Raw genomic sequence first — 23,157 nt, forward strand, 5'->3', positions numbered from 1 at the left:
TTTTTTTTTTTTTGCGTGGTCTCGTTTTGACAATCGAAATTGAAGCAAAATTCATTGCAGTCAAAGATGATTAGAAGATTTTGTTATAGTTATAGAGAGGAAATTCATCTATCTCTGGCTATAAATGATTAGAGATGAATAGATTTCATTTGTTCAATAAGACTCAGAGTCTATCTACAGGGTATTCTCGCTGTTACTCATGTAAATGCTTGAGAATGTTGAATTAAATGATTTCCGTGAGTGCATCGAGCATATTTCTTCTATCCAATTAACACACTTGCGTGAAAAATTCTCAAGACCAGCGGCGGCGCGGCGTCTCTTCAATAGAGTCGAGCCGAGTCGAGTGCATATTTGTATGTGGGTTAAGCTTTTTGGGGTCTATTGCGCCATGCTGCCATTGGTGGTTTGGTGGTTAGTGGTTGGTGGTTGCGCCCGCGTCACTTAAGCGTTCAAATTATCCAATTAAAGCTGTGACGGTCAAGACACGCCACGCAGTCGTCAAACAGACGAGAGACAATAGAGAATGGAGCGGGCGCCCCTCTTCAGCGTTATTATTGTTATTACAGGTCTGTTTTATTTACATAAATCTTCATATGAGCATAGCTGAAAGCTGAAGACGGCCCGCCAAATCTACTCGAGCTATCAATGACTATGAAACAACGTCCGTAAACAGACAGGCACACACACACAGACACACAGACACACATATGCCCCACTGGGTGTTGGTCATTGTAAAAATTTGTGTTGCTCAGTAAAAATTGTAAGTTATGAGCTGACATTGGATGCAGCTACTTAAGCCAGGGCCAACTACTTCCGTCATAAACAACGATTTAAATTTGCGTATTGATCTGCGCCGTCTCCCCCGTCAGCCAGCTCCCCTCTCCCAATGTATTGTAATTGGTGAGCGGGCTGCCCACATGTTGCAATTTTAATATTGTTTACGATGAGTGGAAATTTATGGCGCACATTCCCGCAAGCACTTGATGGATTAGAAGCGCACCTGAGGATGCGGGCGGGGCCAATGTTTATGCCGCTGTCTAAAACAAATAAAAATATTTATACATATGAATATATACCTATATATATAGTGAGATCTTTGTTGTAGTTGGTGTTTCGATTGCCGCTTTTATTGAACTTGGGCAGGAGAAGCCACAGGTCGTTAAGCGAGAACAGTGTAAATATTTAGAAATCATACCGAGAGCTGCTAGCTGTGTGCATGCGCATGCCGTTTCCTAATTCTATCAATTGGTTAAACAACAATTAAAGTCAAATTATTCATGAATATTCGTTCTCAACTCTTTGCCGCAGCACGCGATATGGAATCCGACTCGGAGCCGTACGAGGAGCGTGAGCCTTCGCGCACCATTGTCAAGTTCTCGGAGGAGGTCCCGCAGGAGAAGGATACGCCGTTTGTGCGCCAGAACACGCCGCATCCCAAGGATCTCAAGGCGAAGGCGCAGAAACTCAAAGTGGAGCGCAGTCGGCACGAAGAGAACGCCAATTTGGTGACACTGCCAGAGGAGGTAAATGATACACGAAGATCAAGTGAACGGGTTCAAGGGTCGAGCCTATGCCTCTACTTCAGATGCCCCTAATTGTTATAAAAAAAAAAAAAAAAAAAAAACAAAAAGAAATGAAAATAACAACAACAATTTATACAATTAAGGTTCAGCTGAGGCAGCCTCGCTCTTGAATGAATTTCGAAACTTCTGACCTCGTTTTTATGGTAGTTTAATAAATTGTATTTTATTGATATTTTATTCTAATGAATTTCCTTACATATTATTTTTATTGTTATCTATTATTATTATTGCTATTATTTTTTATCGAAATTATTTCCGCATTTTATTTACTTTAATGATTTTTATTTGCCCATATTAACAGTATTATTAGTAATATTAATTGAGTATATTTAGCTACAGAAATTTATTATATATTCTGCAATTATAAATTATTCTTTTTTTCGCTATAAATTTATTTTTAATTTTATTAGTTCAATTATTTTATGCCTAAGTATGTTTTTACTCCCTACATACGTATTTTACTTTATTCTGCTGCATTAAATTAAATTGAATACTTTATGCTTATACTCTATTGCTTCCTTAACATTTGCTTACTTAAATTAATATTTATTTATAACAGAATGGCACCAAGTTAGTCGTGACAGAAACCCCAGTTGAGCCGCGCACTGTGGTCAATAATCAGCAACAGGTAGCCGTGACAGCAACCAATAACACAACTGCTGCACAGCCGGTGCAGAAACCAGCTGCGGTGGTGGTGAATTCGAAACCTGCTGCGGTCGGTGTCATTTCACCAACACAAACGGTTACAATTGCAGCAGCGCCACCAACCACACAGGGCGACTCTGGCTCAGCGAAGCTCAGAACCAACACCGGCAGCGACATGGCAGCAGCAACAGTTGCCGATGCCGCTGATGATGAAGATAACGATGAATATGTAAGTAGATTGAGAGTTTATATTTAGTTAATAACTTAATATTTTGTATACTTATCATTTCTACTCTTCTTCCAGGAAACTGACCGTCGTGTGGGCTTTCAGGTGGAGGGCGAAGACGATGACTTCTACAAGCGGCCGCCCAAGCTGCATAGACGGTAAGAATGATTAAGAAATGCATAGCGAAACACGTTGCCAATCCGTTTGCTTGTTTGCCTCCTCCAGCGATACGCCACATCATCTAAAGAACAAACGTGTGCAGCATTTGACCGATAAGCAGGCAAATGAAATTTTAGCCAATGCCCTGGCCTCCCAGGACCGCAATTCGCCGACGCCGCAGCACTCGCTGACCAATGTGCAGTCCCCCATCGAGGAGAACGCCGATGCTGAGCAATTCGAGCAGGAGCAACAGCAGCAGCAACCATTTGATGTATCGCTCTCCCCAATACCAGCTCCCAAGGCCGAAGCAGCAGGTAACTTATATTCAAACAATATTTAAAAAAAGAAACGGCTCTTCACAGCTTTGAAGGGGCTCCCTCAAATACCCCAGAAAGCAAGTGCAGGCTACGCCCCACAAATAATCAATAACCAATCGATACGCATGTCCAAGTCTTACAATATCTCAGCGTAGTTCCAATTTCGAGTACTTTTTAGTTATGCCTGCTTATACATTGCTAAAAGGGTCAAAGGGGAGCCCCCCCTTTATAGCATTATTGAAAAATATGTGTGCCCTAATTCAAGTCTCGGTCAACTATAGTTGTCATAATTACCATTTTTAAATTATAAATATATGTATATGCAGCTGATGATGTTTGTTGAAATATTAAATTGACTAAATAGATTTCTCTTAGAAGTCTTTTGTCTGTTTAGGTGCGAGAGAAAAGTATTAGAGAAGTGAAATTTACTTTCTACAATCTGCAATCTACAAAAAGAGCTATTTATAAATAGCCTCGAAGAATTCAACTGTTTGTAGTGTTAGTTGATCTTATCTTTTTGTTTAACCATCAACAATTCACAGTTGAAGCGAATGTCTCTTTCCTACTCTTTCTACCCCTGACTCATAAAACGATTTCATTTCATTTATTGTATATAATTATTCAAATTGGATTCATAGTGGAATTCTGGATATAAAACCCTTATATTTGGGCAAAACGAGGCTATCATTATATTATATTGAGCTATGATTCAATGATTTAATTTACAGAGATCATATAAGTTTCTAAATCAATTTTAAATCAAATTTTAAGCAGTATAAAATATTTTTAAAATTAGTATTTTATTCATTTTTAATTTAATATTTTGAATTTTTTTTTAATTATTATTTTTTATCATTATTACTATTATATTATTTAAATTATTTTACTGTTATTTTTAAAATTTGGTATATTTTTGTGTCTATTTTTATTTATTTTTTATAAGTATTATTATTATTATTTATTTTTTATTTTTTTATTTTTTATTATAAACTACATACTTGGGTCTACCTCAAGAGAACTCGATAGGGAACTATATCAATATAAACTTATAGAAATATCTATATATGCAAGGCAATAATAATATTGAAGTACGGGACCAAATGTCGTCATATTCTATCAAAGTAAAAATTTGAAAAACGCGATAAAAATCTATCCCCCTGAAAAAAATCCCTTCTTGATAATTCTCAATAATTATAATTTCCGTGTAAATCGAAGAAAAAACTAAGCCCCTTGCCAATTTGAAATATCGGGACTCGGCAGTCTTATATATATTTACATAGAAAATGAAATGTAGATATCCACATAACAATGAATTCGAGTCAAGTCGCACCTCTTACATCATCTTAGGTCAGTTCTGGCTGTATTCAAGCGCGCTAACTGAAATCAGTTCAAGACTTGCCCGAGTACCAATTCGAGTTGAGTGCGACAGCAAAGATTTCATTATCTCGCAGGCCCATTAAAAGAGCGTTACGATACAAAATAGAGTTTGGGAGGCAAAGATGTGCGCAACAGGTAAACAAGCGCTGGAAATTCGGTCTATAAATACACAGACACGCAACTCCAATAATTAGGGCCAGTACAGCGCCTATATATAGGGCCTGGGGGCTATCGGCTTGCGCTATCTGTTTGTTGGCTTGCAAAAGCTGATAAAACACACATGTGGGGCGGCAAAGGGGCGGGGTAGATAACTACAGCAGCAACCTCAGTGTGAGCACTCACAAAGCCGATGCAGGGGGGCAGAGGGAAAGATTAAAGAGGCAAATGAGCAGAGCGAAAAAGAGCGAGAGCTATGAAGAGCGCAACAAGTTGAGAAAGTGTAAAAAATGAAATAAATAAAAAACACGGAGAACTGAAAACTGAAGCTGAAATGAGCCGCCTCATTATGGCAAATGTCGAGTAGCTACCTGTGTGTGTGTGTGTGTGTGTGTGTGAACTGTGAGTACACAGACAGAGAGAGAGGCAGAAAGAAAGAAAGAGAGCTGAGGAGGGCAACCGAAAGAGAGAGGGAGAGAGGGAGACAGAGAGTGAGTGAGTGCAATTGGCAGTCTGCCTCTGGGTCTGGGTCTCGACACTTTGCCCATTTGCCGCCGACTTTAGTCATTTTTTAGTAACGCTGGCGTTTTGTCAACATCGCGAGAGCGCGCGCTATATATATCGCGTTTGTCTTGAGTTCCATACAAATAGCATTTACTATTATTTGTTTATCATTATTAACGCCTGCTGAGTAGACACACACAGAAGCAAGCAAAGACACACACACACGCACTCGCCCACTTGGGAGCCAAAACAATGGCAATAATAACATTGAAGTCAAAAACTTCACATACCTTGGCTTAGTCAGAGGCCCGAAAACGAAAAATAAAAACAGTTGTATGTTAAATATACATACATAAATGCTTATATATGTATATATGCATATATACATTGCACTTTGCAAGCGAGTGTGAATTGCTGTTGCTGTTTATCGATTGAGCTGCGGCTACCTGGCCACTGATTAGACACTTGTTGTCGGCTTGCATCGCGTATACGCAGCGTTAGCCCAAATTGAATTTCAAGTGTAAATATGCAGAGTGTAAGGCGCTGGCGCTGGCGCTTGTGGCAAGGTCGATTTAGCTGCTCAAGGTTAGAGCGTGGCACATGAGCTGCTCGCTGGCTGCCTTGGAGCCTCAGCAGCTTCCGCTATTTGCATTTTGGCTGCAATGCAATACGCAGAAAAAAGAGAGCGAGCTTGAAAGGAAATTTTGTATGTTGTTTATATAGTCACAGACTTCTATCTAGCTCTAGCCCCTACCACCCACCCTCTCTCTCTCTTTCTTTATATACATATATTTGCACATGACAAATATACCAAGTTTATCTCCTTTTGCATACTTGTGTGGCTGTGTGTGTGTGTGTGTGTAGTGTGCATATCCGGTTTACTGGCTGCTCGTTGCCTTCCTTCCTCTTGCTTTTTATTTTTTGGTTAGCTGCCTCACAAGCACAATCAACATTTGCTCAGTACCTTTTAGCATTGCTTTGGCAAACAATACGCTGCATTTGCCATCAGTTCGCATTGTGATTTCTTAAAGTGTGCTGCTGCCGCTTAACCTCCAGCCACACTCAGTACTCGAGTTGGCCAATAAATAAACCGAAACCGTTGATAAGCCCAAAGCAATGCAATTGATTTTATGTATTGTATTGCTGATTGCACGCTGCGCCCTTATTGAATTTCTGCACAGTGCGTGTTTGCTTTGTTTGTTTGCTAAAATGCCCTTTTTCTATGTCAAAACACTCTTCTTGGATTATTATTTGTTGCTCACGTTGTTGTTGTTGCTGCCGCTGCTGCTGCTCCTGCTGCAGGCAACAATTGAAACTATCGGCATTTTGATGGATATTTCATTATCGAATCGTTTACTAGTTCTTTCTTCATATTTTCAATGGCTTAAGCGGTTTCGTTTTGTGAGTTTTGTCAGTCAGTCAGCTCTCCTTGCCCTCGGCTTCGATAATTCGACATTTCGCGCACTCAAATTAAACACGAAAAATGCAATAAATGCCAGTTAAGAAAAATATGGCTTAGAAAAAAAAGAGAAGAAAAAGAAACCGACAGGAACAGCGGGCGGCAGGCGGCAGGCGGCGTGTGCGGAAGCGAGAATGGTTATGTCACACGATTTTGCATTACATTCAAAGCGAGAAAATATTGCAAATCCGCGAAATACTAGAAGCCTTATTGCTACAGGCTGAGCAAAGTAGAGAGAGAAGAGGGAAGAGGGAGGGTTGTTTGACTTGACGTGTGAATAGGCAACATGTCAGCGAGCAAATAATATTCGCTCTGTGCTAACAGCGATCGCAAGTCAAAAGCCGTTTGAATACGCTTTACGATTCGTTAGTGTTGCAAGATATTAAATCAATTCTCGAATATCTATTTCTTAATAAACTACCACTGCTATTGCACGATAGTTGCTTGAATTTTCAGCCCAATCGGTTTCAATTTCATGTGCTATAAGCATCCGCTTAATTTTGTATTCTTTTTTCTGTTCCATCCATTTCAAATTCGAAATCAAACTTCAAACTGTCAATCAGCCAAAAAAGAGCAGAAAAAGTGAAACTAATTAAAATCCATTTTCATTTTTTTCTCTATTTCTGCATGCAGTTTATATCAAGCATTCATTTTTTCCCTCTATTTCTGCATGCAGTTTCAATAGCACGTTCAATTAAATTGAAGGCTATTAGCTTGTATCAACTTTTTTCGGCTTAAATCAGTTAAAATTTCAAGTGTGCACACTCAAAGCAGTTTGTAGTATTTATTACACTCCTACTTCATTCAGAAACAGTTGTCAGGCTTGCGAATAATGCGTTAAATTGAACAGGAAATTAATGGACTTATGATGTCATCGCTTAACCTATTACACACGCTTACCCACACCCATGCTCGCACTCACACACCTGCAGCAGTTCTGTGAGTGTGTGCATTGGACTTCATTTCTTCATGCCATAATATCAATTTCAGTTGTCCGTCGCACCGTAATCATTGATAAGCCGATGGCGTAGGGGCCCCTTACTCAAAATTACGCATACGACAGGTGGACCAAGGTCATTAACTAACGCTTGACTTTGGGCTGGTGTAATGTTGGTGCCGTAGCCGTACGCTGTCCCAAATATGTCGTAATGATTCAGTTTTCCAATTCTCGCTGCGTTATCGCAGACCCCAATTTCATTTCCAGAGTTGTGCCGTGCGTCGCGTCGCGTCAGCGCTGTTTGTTTCTGTTTATATTTTGTGATTCTCTTACTGCTGCCTTTATGCGCTTATCAGCGTGGCTTTAGGCATTCCAAAGTTATTGTTGTCATACCTGTATACGGCCACCCGATTAGATATGAACGAGCGCACCCCTTCTCCGGCCGATTCATTTCAAAATACGTAGAACGCTTTAGCACCTATCAAAAAGTTACACACAAAGATATGTTTTGTTTTTCTTATACGCCTAGAAGGGCTCGTTCGATTCGATGATGAAATGTGTAACTCATGTCAGAATATATGTATATGTAGCTAGCCCGTATCGCGAGTCGTCGTCTGTTGTTCATCTGTCGAACCCATAAATTTGGAATGAAAATATGGCAAATAAAAATTTAACTCCGCAAACTTTTTCATTCTTTGGCCAAAACAAAATTCGGCGTTTGCTATTAAAGCATCCACGCTTTGCGGTGCTGCAGATAACCAAGTGCAACTTTTTGCCTTGCTTTGTGACAATAAGTCAACGTTTTTATGCCACAACAAAAATTGTGATTCATTAGTTTGTGGCACCGCATTTAAAGCGTCGCTCGACTGCTTGTGCCCGCTGGATTTTGATAGCCATACACTCACAATTTGTCAAGAGCTCCCGCAACATGGCCGGCAATTTATCACGAGCGCTGCAGGCCGAGCCGTGCCACATGAAATTTGAAATTTCACGGCCGGGCACGGGGCGCAGTCAGCTCACGTGCTCATCGAAAGCTCTTTAAGTGCAATTAGGCACTTGATCTTTTGCTATTAGCCTTAAAAAAAAAAAAAAAAAACGAAATGAACAGAAAATCGAAAGCCAAATAGAATACAATTAAGGCGTTTACGCTTGCGGTCATTGGCATTGGGTATATAAGGGCCTGTGGATCAATTGACAGTAGTCAGAATATAAATGAAAATTCAATTGTGGGGGAGACAAGTGCCCGGCTCTTCGGCTGCCATAAGTCTGTGACATGCGTCCATTAAATTTGCATAAAGAAAATGTTTTCTCAAGTTTTCCCAGCAAGTTCGGCTTGTGTCATAAAGAGAATATGTCAATGGTCCGCCAGAAGCAACAGAAATAATGCGAGCATTTCAACAGGCAAACTCTGAGGCATGCGGGTCGGCTAGCTCTGAACTTGGACTCAAGTCGGAGACGTGTGTCCGGCTGTCCAGCTGCCTGGCTGCCTGGCTGCCCGGCTGTCAATGGCCGGAGAGAGGACATGCACGACATGGCTGGACACAAAGCCTGTCCTACATGTGAAATATGAGTTTTGCATCTGAGCTGGAGGCCAGGCGCCAGGCACTAGGGGCAACCGACGCAGATCTAGTAACTCCCTGGGTTTCTGACATGTGGTCCACACACACACTCACACACATACACACTCACACACACACGTGTGCCTTGACATTCAGACTCCAGGCCAGGTCATTTACATATAAATAAGCAAAACGCGTCACAGTCGTCGTCACATCGCATTGATTTGGCATTTGCCAGCTGTATTTCACGTAGGCCGAGACGAACATTTTCTCATATTCAAAATGCGTTCGGGGAAATCGCGCTCTGTTGCTGTTTAGAGTTTTTCCCAGCAGCGCTTTTAATGAGTTTCACCCGCGCATTTTATGAGCTGCTCCATTTGGTTCTCTTTACTTGTTCTTCTCATTTTTTTAATATTTTTTTTTGGGTGCATTTAAATTCATGCTCCCCTCAGTGCCTGCCTCTCGTTTATTTATTCGGCCCGCCTCTCCTCTACGCACTTCATTGAGCGCAACGGTCGCTGAGCATCTCTAAAATACTTATACCTAAATGCACACTCGAATGTATGAAGAGCGTCGTAAAATTTTCAAATGTTTATTTGAGTGCGTGGAAATGGCAACTGCTCCACACGCTAACATGTGTGCGGACCAAATACTTGGGCTACGCACAAAAACTCAACTCTTGAGAGTTTGCGAGAGATTCGAAAGGGGAATGGGAGGTTTCATGTCAGTCAATGTCCACGTGTTGAATATGCAGCTGCTTTAAGGCAAAAGTATACTTAAGCTCTACGATTCTCTTTCGTAACTATTATAATTTACTTGTCTTTCATATGGAATCATATATCTCTTGGAGTAGCCCAAGGCTTGCAGATATACAATCAGCACAAATAAGCCCGAAACATGGCAACCAGCTTTGCACTTGTTGCCTACTTATTGGCACACACACACACAGTCAATTCGTATTACCAGACTTGAGTTAGCCAAAGCCAGTCGAATATATTTTCGTTATTTCTTTGCTAGTTTATGTTTCTGCTTGCGAATTAAATATTTCTCAGAAAAAATGCGATGAGCGTATTGAATTGAATTTGACTCCAAAAGTGTCCACTAATGAGATATTATAAAGAATAATATATTAGATTATAAATATATATATATGAAAATTTGCTGCAATCTCTGCTCTCTTTAAAAATATTGGACTTAATCAACTGTTTTAATGTATGTATATAAATCCATATATATTAAAATGATTCCTTTACTCTGTAGCAGCAAGAGTATTTCACTTTTGGAGTGCTGAAGATCTAAGTTGTTTATGCGTGTAATTTGGGGGCTTTAAGCAAAAGTGCAAAAGATTTCTTCATGGCTTTACTTTCAAGTCCCAATTTGTGTGCACGTGTATGCGTGTGTAAAGCCATAAAATGTTTTCATATGGCCATCAGTGAAATTGTTGAACATTTCACACATTCGCTCAAACAACAAGCTGAAGAAGAAATGAAAATCTTTTCGCATTTATTGCCGTATTATTTATCAGTCGTCGGCAGACGTTGTTTTATGATTTAAATAAAAAGCGTTTTCGAATAATTCAAGCGGAGCACAAAATAAATAATTGCCAATTTATAACGATAACATCAGGGCAGTCTTACCTTGTGGGCGAAATTAAGCAGAAGCTTATAGTAATACATAAAAAAAGTGGAATTTAATAATTTATATGCGGTATCGATTACAGCGCGAATAACTGTTGTCTGTTTGAATACATCCAGAATGCAGACTTCAATTAAGATTTGCGCACAACGACTGAAATTATAAATGTGAAGCGGCTCACGCCATTAGACGCGTCACAGTCGTTAAAACCAAAACAAGTTTGGCCAACTGCGGACGGATTTATTGAGTGCAAATCAGCCAAGTTCACAGTTATTCACAGCTATTCACAATTGTAGCCAAGGTGTAGACAACGAGCAGAACGAGCTGTTCTCCCTGGAGCTCTCCGTGTCCTAATTTATTTAATAATTATACAAAAGTCGCTGCAGGGCAGACCTGGGCCTGGATGTTGTTTTGGCTCAAGGTCGTTGGCTTTATGGCCGACGAAGGTGGCTTCGTCTGCTCTCCAGTTGCTCGTTTATTGGCCCCTGAGTGGGCCTCAGCTGGCAGAGTTTTCGCTTGGCCAAAACATTTTTGGCCATTAAATTTGCTGGGAAATTTTGATGTCATTAATGTGTAATTTATGCAGTGCATATAAATTCAATTTCGTCTATGGCGTCTGCCGATTCGAATGTATTGGCAATAAAAACATGTTTTATTTTATAATTTCAACAATCTGCTGAAATTTATTCTATGCAATTTTCCAATCAAATGCACATCAGTTCAAGTGGTGGGCGTGCGTGTGTGGTGTGGTGTGGTGTGGTTGGCTTCTTATTGCAAAGCGCATTCAAATGAAAAGGTTTCTTTAGCAAACAAACAGGGTGCCTCTTCAATTGCAATCGCAGACCTAGAATGATGCCAGGCAGCGCATATTGAAAGTGCATTCAAGTAGAAACTCATAAGCTGCATCATGTTCAATGTCAAGATAAAAGTCAAGGAGGGCAACAACACGCTGCCCCGCAGCGCACAGCGCAACAATGGGAGCTCCTTGATGGCCGCCGGCGGCAGTGGACGCAACAGTCCCGCCACGGGCAGCCTGCGCAGCTCCCTGGCCTCCTCGAATGGCGGCTCGCTGCGGCGCAAGGGCAAGCACGTGCGCATCGTGACCAGCTACGATCCCCTAGAGCGGGACTATGAGCGAAATAGGCAGCAGTTCGGTAAACACTTGTGGAGTGGTTCAGGACACGATCACCATCTCGATTGCATGCTCAATAATGTGTTCTCTCCCTTCCAGATAACATTGATGGCGTGACGGAGCTGCGCCTGGAGCAGTACGAGATACACATTGAGCGCACCACGGCTGGCTTGGGCCTGAGCATAGCCGGCGGCAAGGGCTCGACGCCGTTCAAGGGCGACGACGATGGCATTTTCATATCGCGCGTAACCGAGGGCGGCCCCGCCGATCTGGCCGGCCTCAAGGTCGGCGACAAGGTGCTCAAAGTGAACGGCATTGTGGTCGTGGATGCGGACCATTACCAGGCCGTGCAGGTGCTGAAGGCCTGTGGCGCGGTGCTGGTGCTGGTGGTGCAGCGCGAGGTGACGCGCCTGATTGGCCATCCCGTATTCAGCGAAGACGGCAGCGTCTCCCAGATCTCTGTAGAGACACGCCCCCTGCTGGCCGAAGCTCCAGCTGTCACACAGGAGCGCTACATTCCGCCGCCCATTCAAATAGTTCCAGATCAGCTGCACCTACAGCAGCAGCAGCAGCAGCAACAGCAGCAGCAGCCAGTGCATCAGCTGCAACAGCTGCCACCTGCCCATGCACATTCGGTGAATGTGTTTGCCACGCCCTCGTCAGCCACGAATGGCATGCTGCAAGAAAATGGCAAGGTGGTAAGTAGTATACTCCGCCGTTTTACCTAGACTTGTAATCCATTTATACCGACGTCTCACAACAGGATTTGGCGCCGTTGAGCTTCATTCAATTGCACACGACGCTTATACGCGATCAGATTGGGCAGGGATTGGGCTTCAGCATAGCCGGCGGCAAGGGCTCGCCGCCCTTCAAGGATGACTGCGATGGGATTTTCATATCGCGCATTACCGAGGGCGGCCTGGCGCATCGCGACGGCAAAATCATGGTCGGAGACCGTGTGATGGCGGTAAGTGAAGCGAGCCTGGCTAAGGGATAAGTGGCAGACGCTAATTGCATTTCATTGTATGGACGCAAACACCTTTTTCTACCGCAGATTAACGGCAACGACATGACGCAGGCCCATCACGACGCGGCTGTCGCCTGCCTCACTGAGCCGCAGCGGTTTGTGCGGCTGGTGCTACAGCGCGAATACCGTGGCCCACTCGAGCCGCCACTGAGTCCGCGCAGTCCCGCCGTGCTCAACTCATTGAGCCCGTCTGGCTATCTGGCCAATCGACCAGGTTAGAATCTGTTCACGCCTCAATGCTTCGCTCTCTTAACTTTGTTAACTTTTTCCATCCCTCCCCTCCCATCTCTTTCTCTCTCACTCTCGTTCTCTGTCGCGCAGCAAACTTTGGACGCTCTGTTGGCGACGAGCAGCCCTACAAGTACAACACACTGGCCAGCACGCCGGCGGCAACTGTGACGACTGGCGTCGTTCATAATAACAACAGCAATAATAATACGCTGCCCAGCAATAAAACCAACGGATTTGCAACAGCTGCTGCTGTCAATGCTGCTCCAGCTTATGCAACAGCTGCCACAGCCGCAGCTCCAGCACCAGCTCCAGCTCCTGCTGCGCACATTGATAAATCCACAGGCCAGCCGGTGCCAGCGCCACGCCGCACCAACTCAGTGCCTCAGGCTGATGGCGATGGCCCGGTCAATGGCGCCGCATCCACCAGCAGCGGCGACTCTGGCGAGGCTCAGGTAGGATAACAAGCGTATACTTTGTAGTGGCTAATCGTAGCTCTGTTAGTGTCCTAGTTTTAATCAACTGTCTAGTTGCCTGCACGCCATCTTAATGTTGATCATAAGCTCGTTTGTTCGTTCCCTAATCCATGCTCAGGCTTAGCCTTAAGTAACTCTTTTAGGCCAACACTAAAAGCCACAAGAGCTTGCGCGACAGTTGGTCAAGTCAAGTCGACTCGACTCGAGTCGCGTCAAATCGAGCAGGTAAGTCTAGGCATGGATGTTGACCAACTGGCGCGCAGGTGAGATGCCCAAGGATTCATGCAAATTGTTGTTGATAAACACATAAACACTCCTCCCTAAACGAACTCATTTTTATATACAATACAGTTATATTGTATAAATATATTGTATATCTAATTGTGCTAATACATACTCGTATCTGCCAGTTTATCAACCTATAACCCTAGCTCTTAGCCAACACACATACATATCTACTACATAAACACAAAAAAAATATTAGTACATACTATATATATATATACATATATATCTACATATATTTACGAAATTTGTTTGTGTTTGTTTTGCATGTGCCCTGTGCGCGCTCCTCCTATTCGTGTTTTATCTTGTTACTTCTTGTCATTTTTTGGTCTCATATTACCCCCTAAGCATTTATATGAGTACATACATACATAGATAAGTATGCACAAGCAATTTTTGTGTTGCTTCTTTTTGTCCTTGGCTTATAGCGTACGTATGCACTGAGATTGAAGAGCCCCAGTCAAGGGCAGGTCTGGCTGGACAGAGACTGTGTACATAGTATATACACACATACATACATATATAACATAAATATATACATATTTATATATTTGTGAAACGGCACACATTCATACCATCTACAGTTAGAAAGTTTAGCTTAGCTTTTAGACCCAAAATCCAAAAATTGTGTAACAAAATTTACAAAAACCAACATATTTTTGTTTCTTTTTCTATAAAACCAAATGTTGCTTTAAAACTGAACTTTCCACCAAAAAAAAAAAAAAATCCAAATCCAAAAAACTTGTCCAAATCAAATTGAAATTGAAATCGAAAAAAAAAAAAAAAAAAAATCAATCAACCATCTACGACAACGAGCAGCCCTCATCACTCCGGCCGTTGACCAGCGATGATTTTCAGGCGATGATTCCGGCACATTTTCTCAGCGGCGGCAGTCAGCACCAGGTGCATGTGGCACGGCCCAACGAGGTGGGCGTCAGCGCTGTCACCGTGAATGTTAACAAACCGCAACCAGATTTGCCCATGTTCCCAGCCGCGCCCACCGAGATAGGTCGCGTCACCGAGACCATCACCAAGTCCACATTCACGGAAACTGTGATGACGCGCATCACCGACAATCAGCTGGCGGAGCCATTGATCAGTGAGGTGACTATCACAACATCACGCATACACTAAACGCAAAAAAACAAAAAAAAAAACAATCCAAATATTAGAAAAATGCCAACAAAACATATACCAAAGTTGTCAAATGTACATATACAGCTGCGAAAAATAAAATAGCACCACTTGCATATTCAAAGTTTGAGGAGTTCTCCTGGACACATTTATCAATGTATTGATGTAATTTTTTCACTCAGATAAGCAGAAATGAATTAGTTATTACGGCAAAAAAGAATTATTACAAAAATATTCATAGTTTTTATATAATTCAAAAAATTCTCAAAAAAGCCGAAAAAATGTCGAAAAAAATAATAGCACCACTTTTTCATTTTGCGCTAAAAATTATTTAAAAAATTAAAATGAGTAAAAACTTTTTATTTATAGTTAATGACAAATGAAAATAAATATACTCCCTTAAGTTTAGCATTTATTTAATTTGCCTTTGTTAGAAATTAGGGCTGCTCAACGCCAAGACATGGATTCAACCAAGTCCTGACATCGTTTAAAGGGAATTTTAGCTCAGGACTCCTGAATGACTTCCCAAAACTTTTTTGCATTGCTTGTATAACATTCAGAAACTATTTTCTGTCATCTGCCCACAAATTTTCGATTAGATTTAGGTCCGCCGGCTGTGCAGGTTAGTCGATTGAGTTCTCCTGGAACCATTCCTTCGCTTTCCTTCCGGTGTTTTTGGGGTCATTGTCTTGCTGGAAGACCCATTTTAGTGGTATATTGTATCCAGCATCACTTATTCCAATATATCAACATAAAAATGTCGGTCAGTTATGGTTTTGATCCAATGAATTGGGCCTACACCATAGTACAAAAAGCAACACCATACCCTTACATTTGATCCTCCGCTTTTAATGGTTTTTGTTGTACGTCTAGGGTTGAATTGCAAGTTCTGTGGACTTCTAACGTTGGACCGCGATCTCTTTCCACCAAACATTATCATCTTACTTTCATCAAGCCAAAGAATGTTGCTCTATTCCTTCGCAGACCAATATTTGTGATCCTTTGCCAATGCCATCCGTTTAGAAATGTGTTTTCTATTCAAATATGGTACTTTTCTTGAACGGAAAGCATTTAAATCGTAATGTTTTAAGTATTTCCGTACTGTTTGGTCTATTGCTGATATGTTTAGGTCCTTTTTCAGTTGAGTAGCCGACTTAAAAGGATCTTTTTTACTCACGCGAATGAGTCAAGTCATCTGTTGCTAGGTCAGAACTCAACGCTGTCCGCATTTTTCACCATTTTTTTTATGGATTAATGCATGGTGGATCTTTTTATGTGAATAACCCATCAAACGACCAACTTTCCTGTGAAAATTTCGACCCGAAATCAACTTTTTGATTAGATTGCGTTGTTCGGGGGTGCAATACTTTCCATGACCCATTTTTTGAAAATTTGTACAAATTTTGTAAATTTTTTAATTAAAATAGATATATAAACAACAAATCTCATCAATAAGTGCTTTTGAAGATATGTAACTCTGCTAAAAATACAGGTTTTCACTCGAAAAGTAGTAGTGGTGCTATTATTTTTTTCGGCATTTTTTCGGCTTTTTTGAGAATTTTTTGAATTATATAAAAACTATGAATATTTTTGTAATAATTCTTTTTTGCCGTAATAACTAATTCATTTCTGCTTATCTGAGTGAAAAAATTACATCAATACATTGATAAATGTGTCCAGGAGAACTCCTCAAACTCTGAATATGCAAGTGGTGCTATTTTATTTTTCGCAGCTGTATATACATTTATATATCTATATACATATATATTTGTACACGATAAACTCTGCGTATTGAATGGCTCGAAACTCTCCCGAACGCAGCGGAAATTTTGAGACATGTTCGTGTAGCGCCATTTGTGGAGGCGCCCCATGGGGCATCATTAAGCTGCTCATTGCACACGCAATCAACAACAAGGATGAGAGCTTCTTTTCACATACTTTTGCACACCATAAACACATACACATCCACAAACACACACACATCCACAAACACACACACACTCACCCACATACACATACAGCCACCAAAACACCTTTTAATTTTATTGTATACGAATGTAATTGGCTCTATTCTCTTTTTTTTTTTTTTATTTGGCCCTCATCCTATTTGTATAGCCGTTAAGCACCTATATAAAACCTATATGAATATACATTGTAAATAAAATGATTTGTGCGTTTTTGCAAACGAAATGATTTGATCGAAAGAAAACTTCTCTTCGCTTGAGATGCACTGCGAACGCTCCATCATAGATCCAAGAATCCGTCAAATTCCCATGCTGAAGCGTTTGAACTATGCGTTTTCCAATGCACATGATTGAATAACTGTAATTGAAATGCAAAGCATTATGCAAAACACGCACATCGAACTAATTTAAATAAAAAAGTAGTTTTTTTTTTCGTAGTTTCGTTATTGCTGTTTAATGGTATTCCATAACAACCCATTAATATTGTTATCGGTAAAATCGCCAAGGATTTTCAGTTGGTCAATGGTGCATGCAATTTATGATTTATTTATTCAATTAGATTTGGGTGTTTTTAATTAAAATCCTATTGATTTGCTATATACTAACAAACTGGCCAAGACCATTAACTTTTTTATGTATTTAAGAATCTATTATTTAAATTAACTGAAATTTTTATCGCAGTCTAAATGCGAGTATAATAAAATAAATTATTATAATTTTAGTAATTTATAATCAAATGATAAATATAATTCGGATTCATGCGATTGTCTATAATACTATGCGTTACTTTTCGTTAGAAGTCAGACCTCTCTCTGTTCACAAATACAACTGTAACTAAGATGTGAAACGGGTTTAAATCTGGAAGCATTAGCAGCAAAGGAATCAAAGCATTTACCTCTCACATCATTTCAACAATAATTCTAAATTCCATAATGTGCTTCAGATCTTGATAGAGATATCAGATGAAAGCTGACATGAACATCAATAATTAATAGATTTCCTAAGTACTTCAGCTGGTCAGAGATTAGATAACTCTATACAATGAAATTAAAAACAACAAATGGAAAATATATCGAAAGCGCTAGTCAGTCTATTTGTAAGACTGAGATAAGAATAGAACTGATTTAAAGTACACTGTGCAACAGAATTCGATTCAAATTAAATTGTTTCTAGTTAAAAGAAATCGGATTTTCAAGTATCCTTGCTTGGCTATTACGAAAACAATTCTGCTTATAGCACTTACATATGCTTAACATCCACTTAAACCGCAGAGCAACAGCCCCTTGAGGGCAATCGTTTAAAGCCCAGTTGAACAGATACAAATTGGTGCAATTGTGTTAGATGCTGCTCAACCGCTGGCTACATGAATAACTAAGCTGAACAAGCTCTATGCAGACAGAGTCCTTTAAATATTGCATTGCCGAAGCAAGGAGATACACGAAAAGTGCGTTTAGTGCAGCAGAGCTGAATGACAGGACGACAGGACAGACATGTAAGGATCCGCCCAGAATGCACTAGGTGGGCGGGCGGTGTCATTGTCGGCCCTTGAACAAAACTTGTAAGGTTTATCTTTCATCCGCCTGTCAAATGGCTGGCATCAAAGCCAACTTGCACTCGAAGTGAAAATAAAATATTTAATTGTTTTTCATTTCACTTCTTGGCAGTTGCCCTTGCCAGTTTGGCAGTGTCGTCTGTACGTCGTTTGGCCGACGGCGTCGATTGCGGCACTTCATTCCCAAATAAAGAGTCCAATTTGCTTTAGTGAATTGCCAAAAGTTATGGCCAAGTTAAGCAATCTGAGATACAGTTTATTTCTGCAGAAGAAAAGTTGTTTGTGTTGATGCATGTCGTCTGCGCTCGGCTAATGAATGTAAAACTGAAATTATACTTTGACAGTTTAATAAAAGACTTACAGTATAAGAGTGTGTGAGTGTGCGCGTGTGTGTGTGCGCGGGCGTGGGCGTGTGCATGTGTTTGTCGTGTCGTGTTTTGAATTTTAAATCGTGTATGGTACACCGCAGGCAGCTCAAAGTACTTTTAAACAAGTTGCAGCTTGTGTTTGGCATATGCAAACGTATATACACATGTTCCGTCTACGGATTTAGATTGAAACTTAACCGCAAACCAGGGGCTTTGCCGACATGCCAAATAATTATTTTAACTTATTGAATCCCATTTGATATGCACTGAAGCTGTTATAAATGCATAGCATCTTAGTTTGAATTATGTCTAATATCTATGGTTTGTGTTTGGTTTGGTTGAGTTGCGTTAATTGCATGGCTTTTTGTTTTGATTTGGTGTTAACCTGGTGTCTTTGTCTCTATCTCTATCCTGTCTGTGTCTGTCTCTTGCTATATATAATTCTATTTCTAAGCTCTGTCATTTATATTAACGTGAGATTTGAAATTTGTTCATGGAAATATTACCAACAATTTTGCACACAATCACACTCATAAATGAGGCCATCCACATAAGCACCCTTCGCCACGTGCTGTTCACGTTTCAGATAGAACACCCAAATATGTATTTAGTAGCTATGTATTATATTTGTTTAGTCTTATGCACACCTTTGCCAGCCGCAACAAACACTTATATCGCATCTCGTTGTCTCTGTAGGAAGTGGTGCTGCCCAAGAATCAAGGCTCGCTCGGCTTCAGCATCATCGGCGGCACGGATCACTCCTGTGTGCCATTCGGTACACGCGAACCGGGCATATTTATTTCACATGTAAGTCAAACGAAAAGTGAAAACCGAAAGCCGAATTGCAGCGCGGCGGGGCTGGCGTTCCTATAAACTGGGGACAAACTTTTCAAATTAGAGCAATTGACGTGCCACAACTTGCGGTTGCAAATGAACTGCACAATTAGTTCACAGCGAGTGCCGGCATCTTTACAAGCAATTAAATGAACCGCGGGCTCTGCTGAACTCAAAGCACACACATACAAACACTCACTGGCGCATGGTACCCAGCTCTCTGGCCGGACGAAGTTTTGCCTCCAATTTGAAACGTCAGTGTGCACCGCTCGTTCCTCGAACCGAATGTCACTAATTATATGTGAAAGCTATTCAATAATTTGTAATGTAGGGACTTTGTTAAAAATGTAACTTTTGCTCTTTGAACTATGGGTGCCAACTGCTGAGGTGGCTTGTAAAAAAAAAACGAAAGTTCCTCAAAATCTAGAAATTAGAAGACAGAAGACTAGCTGTAAATTATTAATTCTCTGCTAAGACTTTTGAAACCATCAACCTTGATTGTCAATCAGTTAGGCAGACAGAATAAACTATTTAGATGCTCGCTAAAAATATCTATTCGTTCCACTCCCAGATTGTGCCCGGTGGCATTGCATCGAAATGCGGCAAACTGCGCATGGGCGATCGCATATTGAAAGTAAACGAGGCAGACGTCTCGAAGGCCACGCACCAAGATGCTGTTATGGAGCTGCTGAAGCCCGGAGATGAGATCAAACTCACCATACAACATGATCCGCTGCCAGCAGGTTTCCAGGTAAGCCTAAGACGAAAACCCCATAGGTATATTATTATAGACCACTTTCGTATTCAGTTGGCTTCCACGCTATTTATTAGTTTATGCTGTAAATATATATATAAATAGTGCTGATTATTATTGTAAAAATCCAAATTTGAAAGCTTTAAGTCAATACGAAAAACCTATTTATACTTCTCTTTTATCTATGCTCTATGAATGCTTATAAAAAAACATTACGATGCAAAGCACATAGAAGTAGTTTATATAAACACAGAGGTAAGATATTTCAATGCTCAACCCTCAGTCAACAATTGGAAATGCTAACGATTATTTTGAAACATGCACACAACTGAAAATTAATCTAGATAAAGCCGAGCACACCTAAATTTCTCATTTTTGATCATTTGTACTTGGATCATATTATAGTTTTATATATAACGCTTTTAGTTAGATGATATATGAAGTTAACTAGTCTTTGTTTTATTTTTAATTTCATTTATTTGATTCTCTAGTAGAGTTTATTATATATTTGTATTTATCATTCTAAAATATAAAAACTACATCTATTATAAGATATTGCTTTTAGAGTATAAAATATTTGTAAAAATCAGATTAGATTATTCTATGCTAAAATTATAGTTAGTTGCTAGAAAATATAGATTTTTAATTCCAATATACGATGATATGGTATATATATATATATGATTTTAGCCGCGCTTTATAAAAACGCTAATAGATCTAAGTTTGTACAGATAAAAGTATACTTGAAATCGCCATTAGATGATGTGTAAAGTAATTCTTATTAAGTTTAGCAAAATGGGAAAGCAAAGTTAATGAGACACCGATTTGCATAATTTAAGAAAGAGTAGAGAATATAAGTTTGCTGTTCGCTGATGTGAAAAATCTGTAAACTTCGAGTGGCAGGACTGTTCATCCTTTGACTGCCCTGCTCCTCCGCTGGAAAAGTTTGCACAGCCTTGCTACGAGCCATTATCAACTGAATTGCTTTGCCTTAGTCTCTGCGCTCCTATTTGTAATTGTTGAGCACCCAAACAAAGCCAATGCTAATTTTTATGCCATTGTTTATTTTGCCGTTGCTGAAAATCGCAGGAAATTTTACTTGCCAAGGCCGAAGGTGAGCGCTTGGGCATGCACATTAAGGGCGGCTTGAATGGACAGCGCGGTAATCCACTGGATCCGTCCGACGAGGGCGTCTTCGTGTCTAAAATAAACTCGGTGGGAGCAGCACGACGCGATGGAAGGCTTAAGGTAATGACTGGGCTCTCTTTGACAGTTGGGCACAGCAGCGAGAGCTCATTAAATTCAATTGATGGGAACTGAATAAAACTTTATTCTCAACTTATTCTTACCCCCCAGGTGGGCATGCGTTTGCTGGAGGTCAATGGCCATTCGCTGCTGGGCGCCTCGCATCAAGATGCAGTTAATGTTTTGCGCAATGCTGGCAATGAAATTAAATTGGTCGTCTGTAAGGGCTACGACAAATCGAGTTTAATGCATTCCATTGGTCAGGCAGGCGGCATGAGCACCGGCTTCAACTCGTCGACATCCTGCAGCGGTGGCAGTCGTCAAGGTGAGTAAACCACCAATCGTAGGGTCCATCGATAGTAGAATTCACCCAAATTTCTCCCTTGCAGGCTCTCGGGCTTCAGAGACGGGCTCGGAGCTTAGTCAAAGTCAGAGCATTTCCAGCTTAGATCACGACGAGGAGGAGCGTCTGCGACAGGTGAGCTCTAAATTAACCTGTCCAGTGGCAGCACCCTTTAAGCCCTACTCCCCCTTACAGGATTTCGATGTGTTCGCGTCACAGCAGCCAGACATGGCTGCCATGCCGGAGCCCACCAGCCAAACAGGCTTAGCAGCAGCCGCTGCCCTGGTGCATGGGTCGCCATCGCCGATACGTACAACACCGACGCCACCCGCTGGCTCGATGATGAGCGCAGATGTGGGGCAGCCCGATACAGTTGCCGCGCAGACCGTGGCGCTCATTCACGCAGAACAGGCCCAGCAGCCGCAGCCGCAGCCGCAGACGCAGGTGGCAACAATTGGCCAGGAGAAGAGCACCCGGGAGAAGGTAAGTGAACATCCTTGACCTTTAGCTGGCTGGCCACGCGCTTTCAACTTGTCGTGCTTAAACTAAATTAGGTGCTGGAAATTGTGCGCGCTGCGGACGCCTTCACCACTGTACCGCCGAAATCACCATCAGAGCATCATGAGCAGGACAAAATACAAAAGACGACGACTGTTGTTATATCGAAGCACACGCTCGATACAAATCCAACCACACCCACAACGCCCGCACCTCTGACGCTGCTGCCAGCGGAGTCGGCGACCGCTGCCGCGGCCACTGCACCCGTTGCTGCTGCACAGAATCAGAGTCAGCCCCAGTCCCAGATTCAGACTCAGACTCAGACACAAGCCAATTCAAGTCAGCAGCCAAAGCAGCAACAACAACAGGTATGTATTTAAACGCACGTCTTTCGCTAACTTACTTTGACTTGTCTGTCTATCTAAATGTGTGTGTGTACTTTCTTATACGTCCTTATATACTTATGTGTGTGCGTGAGTGCGTTACAATTGTTTAAAATCTTTTCAACATGCGTCTGTCCTTTTGATTTAACTCTGCAACACTTAACACACACGAGCGCTAGTGACTGCTGCGCATTCAACAAACTCGAGCATAAACACCAACAAAACCCAAAAATTATTCACCCTTACTTATTTATATATACGTATACACATATATATGTTTTTTTTCGTTGCTTGTTTGTTGTCTTCCATAACTCTCCTAACGTCTGACCTTTAAGATATACATACATGACGGTGTGGATGAGTCTGTTATTAACTGT

The 23,157-nt window shown here is 41.2% G+C and overlaps 1 protein-coding gene and 1 long non-coding RNA gene across 18 annotated transcripts in view; both read left to right on the top strand.

The window, feature by feature from the left end:
* Nucleotides 1-23,157, top strand: part of scrib (scribble planar cell polarity protein) — a 73,029-nt gene that overhangs the window by 25,512 nt on the left and 24,360 nt on the right. For 13 of the 17 annotated variants that reach the window (XR_016197077.1, XR_016197078.1, XR_016197076.1 and 10 more), the window contains 17 exons: nt 1,309-1,523; nt 2,143-2,457; nt 2,533-2,612; nt 2,680-2,927; nt 11,789-12,387; nt 12,453-12,656; nt 12,744-12,930; nt 13,038-13,399; nt 14,525-14,809; nt 19,420-19,530; nt 20,129-20,308; nt 20,537-20,566; nt 21,401-21,559; nt 21,668-21,881; nt 21,946-22,034; nt 22,095-22,382; nt 22,454-22,765. Coding sequence is in view for 2 of the 17 variants with exons in the window: in XM_089261898.1 (XP_089118024.1) it covers nt 1,309-1,523; nt 2,143-2,457; nt 2,533-2,612; nt 2,680-2,927; nt 11,789-12,387; nt 12,453-12,656; nt 12,744-12,930; nt 13,038-13,399; nt 14,525-14,809; nt 19,420-19,530; nt 20,129-20,308; nt 20,537-20,566; nt 21,401-21,559; nt 21,668-21,881; nt 21,946-22,034; nt 22,095-22,382; nt 22,454-22,765 (3,878 nt within the window). In the remaining 15 variants the exon portion in view is untranslated. The remainder of the gene's footprint in view (nt 1-1,308; nt 1,524-2,142; nt 2,458-2,532; nt 2,613-2,679; nt 2,928-11,788; nt 12,388-12,452; nt 12,657-12,743; nt 12,931-13,037; nt 13,400-14,524; nt 14,810-19,419; nt 19,531-20,128; nt 20,309-20,536; nt 20,567-21,400; nt 21,560-21,667; nt 21,882-21,945; nt 22,035-22,094; nt 22,383-22,453; nt 22,766-23,157) is intronic. The other 4 variants (XR_016197088.1, XR_016197087.1, XR_016197091.1 and 1 more) reach the window with 4 other exon arrangements.
* On the top strand, nt 1,529-1,766 carry LOC149092268 (uncharacterized). Its single transcript, XR_016197099.1, has 2 exons — nt 1,529-1,597; nt 1,632-1,766. It is a non-coding gene; the product is annotated as an uncharacterized LOC149092268 (long non-coding RNA).

The sequence above is a fragment of the Drosophila navojoa genome, chromosome 2 (assembly GCF_054131105.1).
Source record: "Drosophila navojoa isolate 15081-1374.11 chromosome 2, UAZ_NAV_1.0, whole genome shotgun sequence".
NCBI lineage: Eukaryota > Metazoa > Arthropoda > Insecta > Diptera > Drosophilidae > Drosophila > Drosophila navojoa.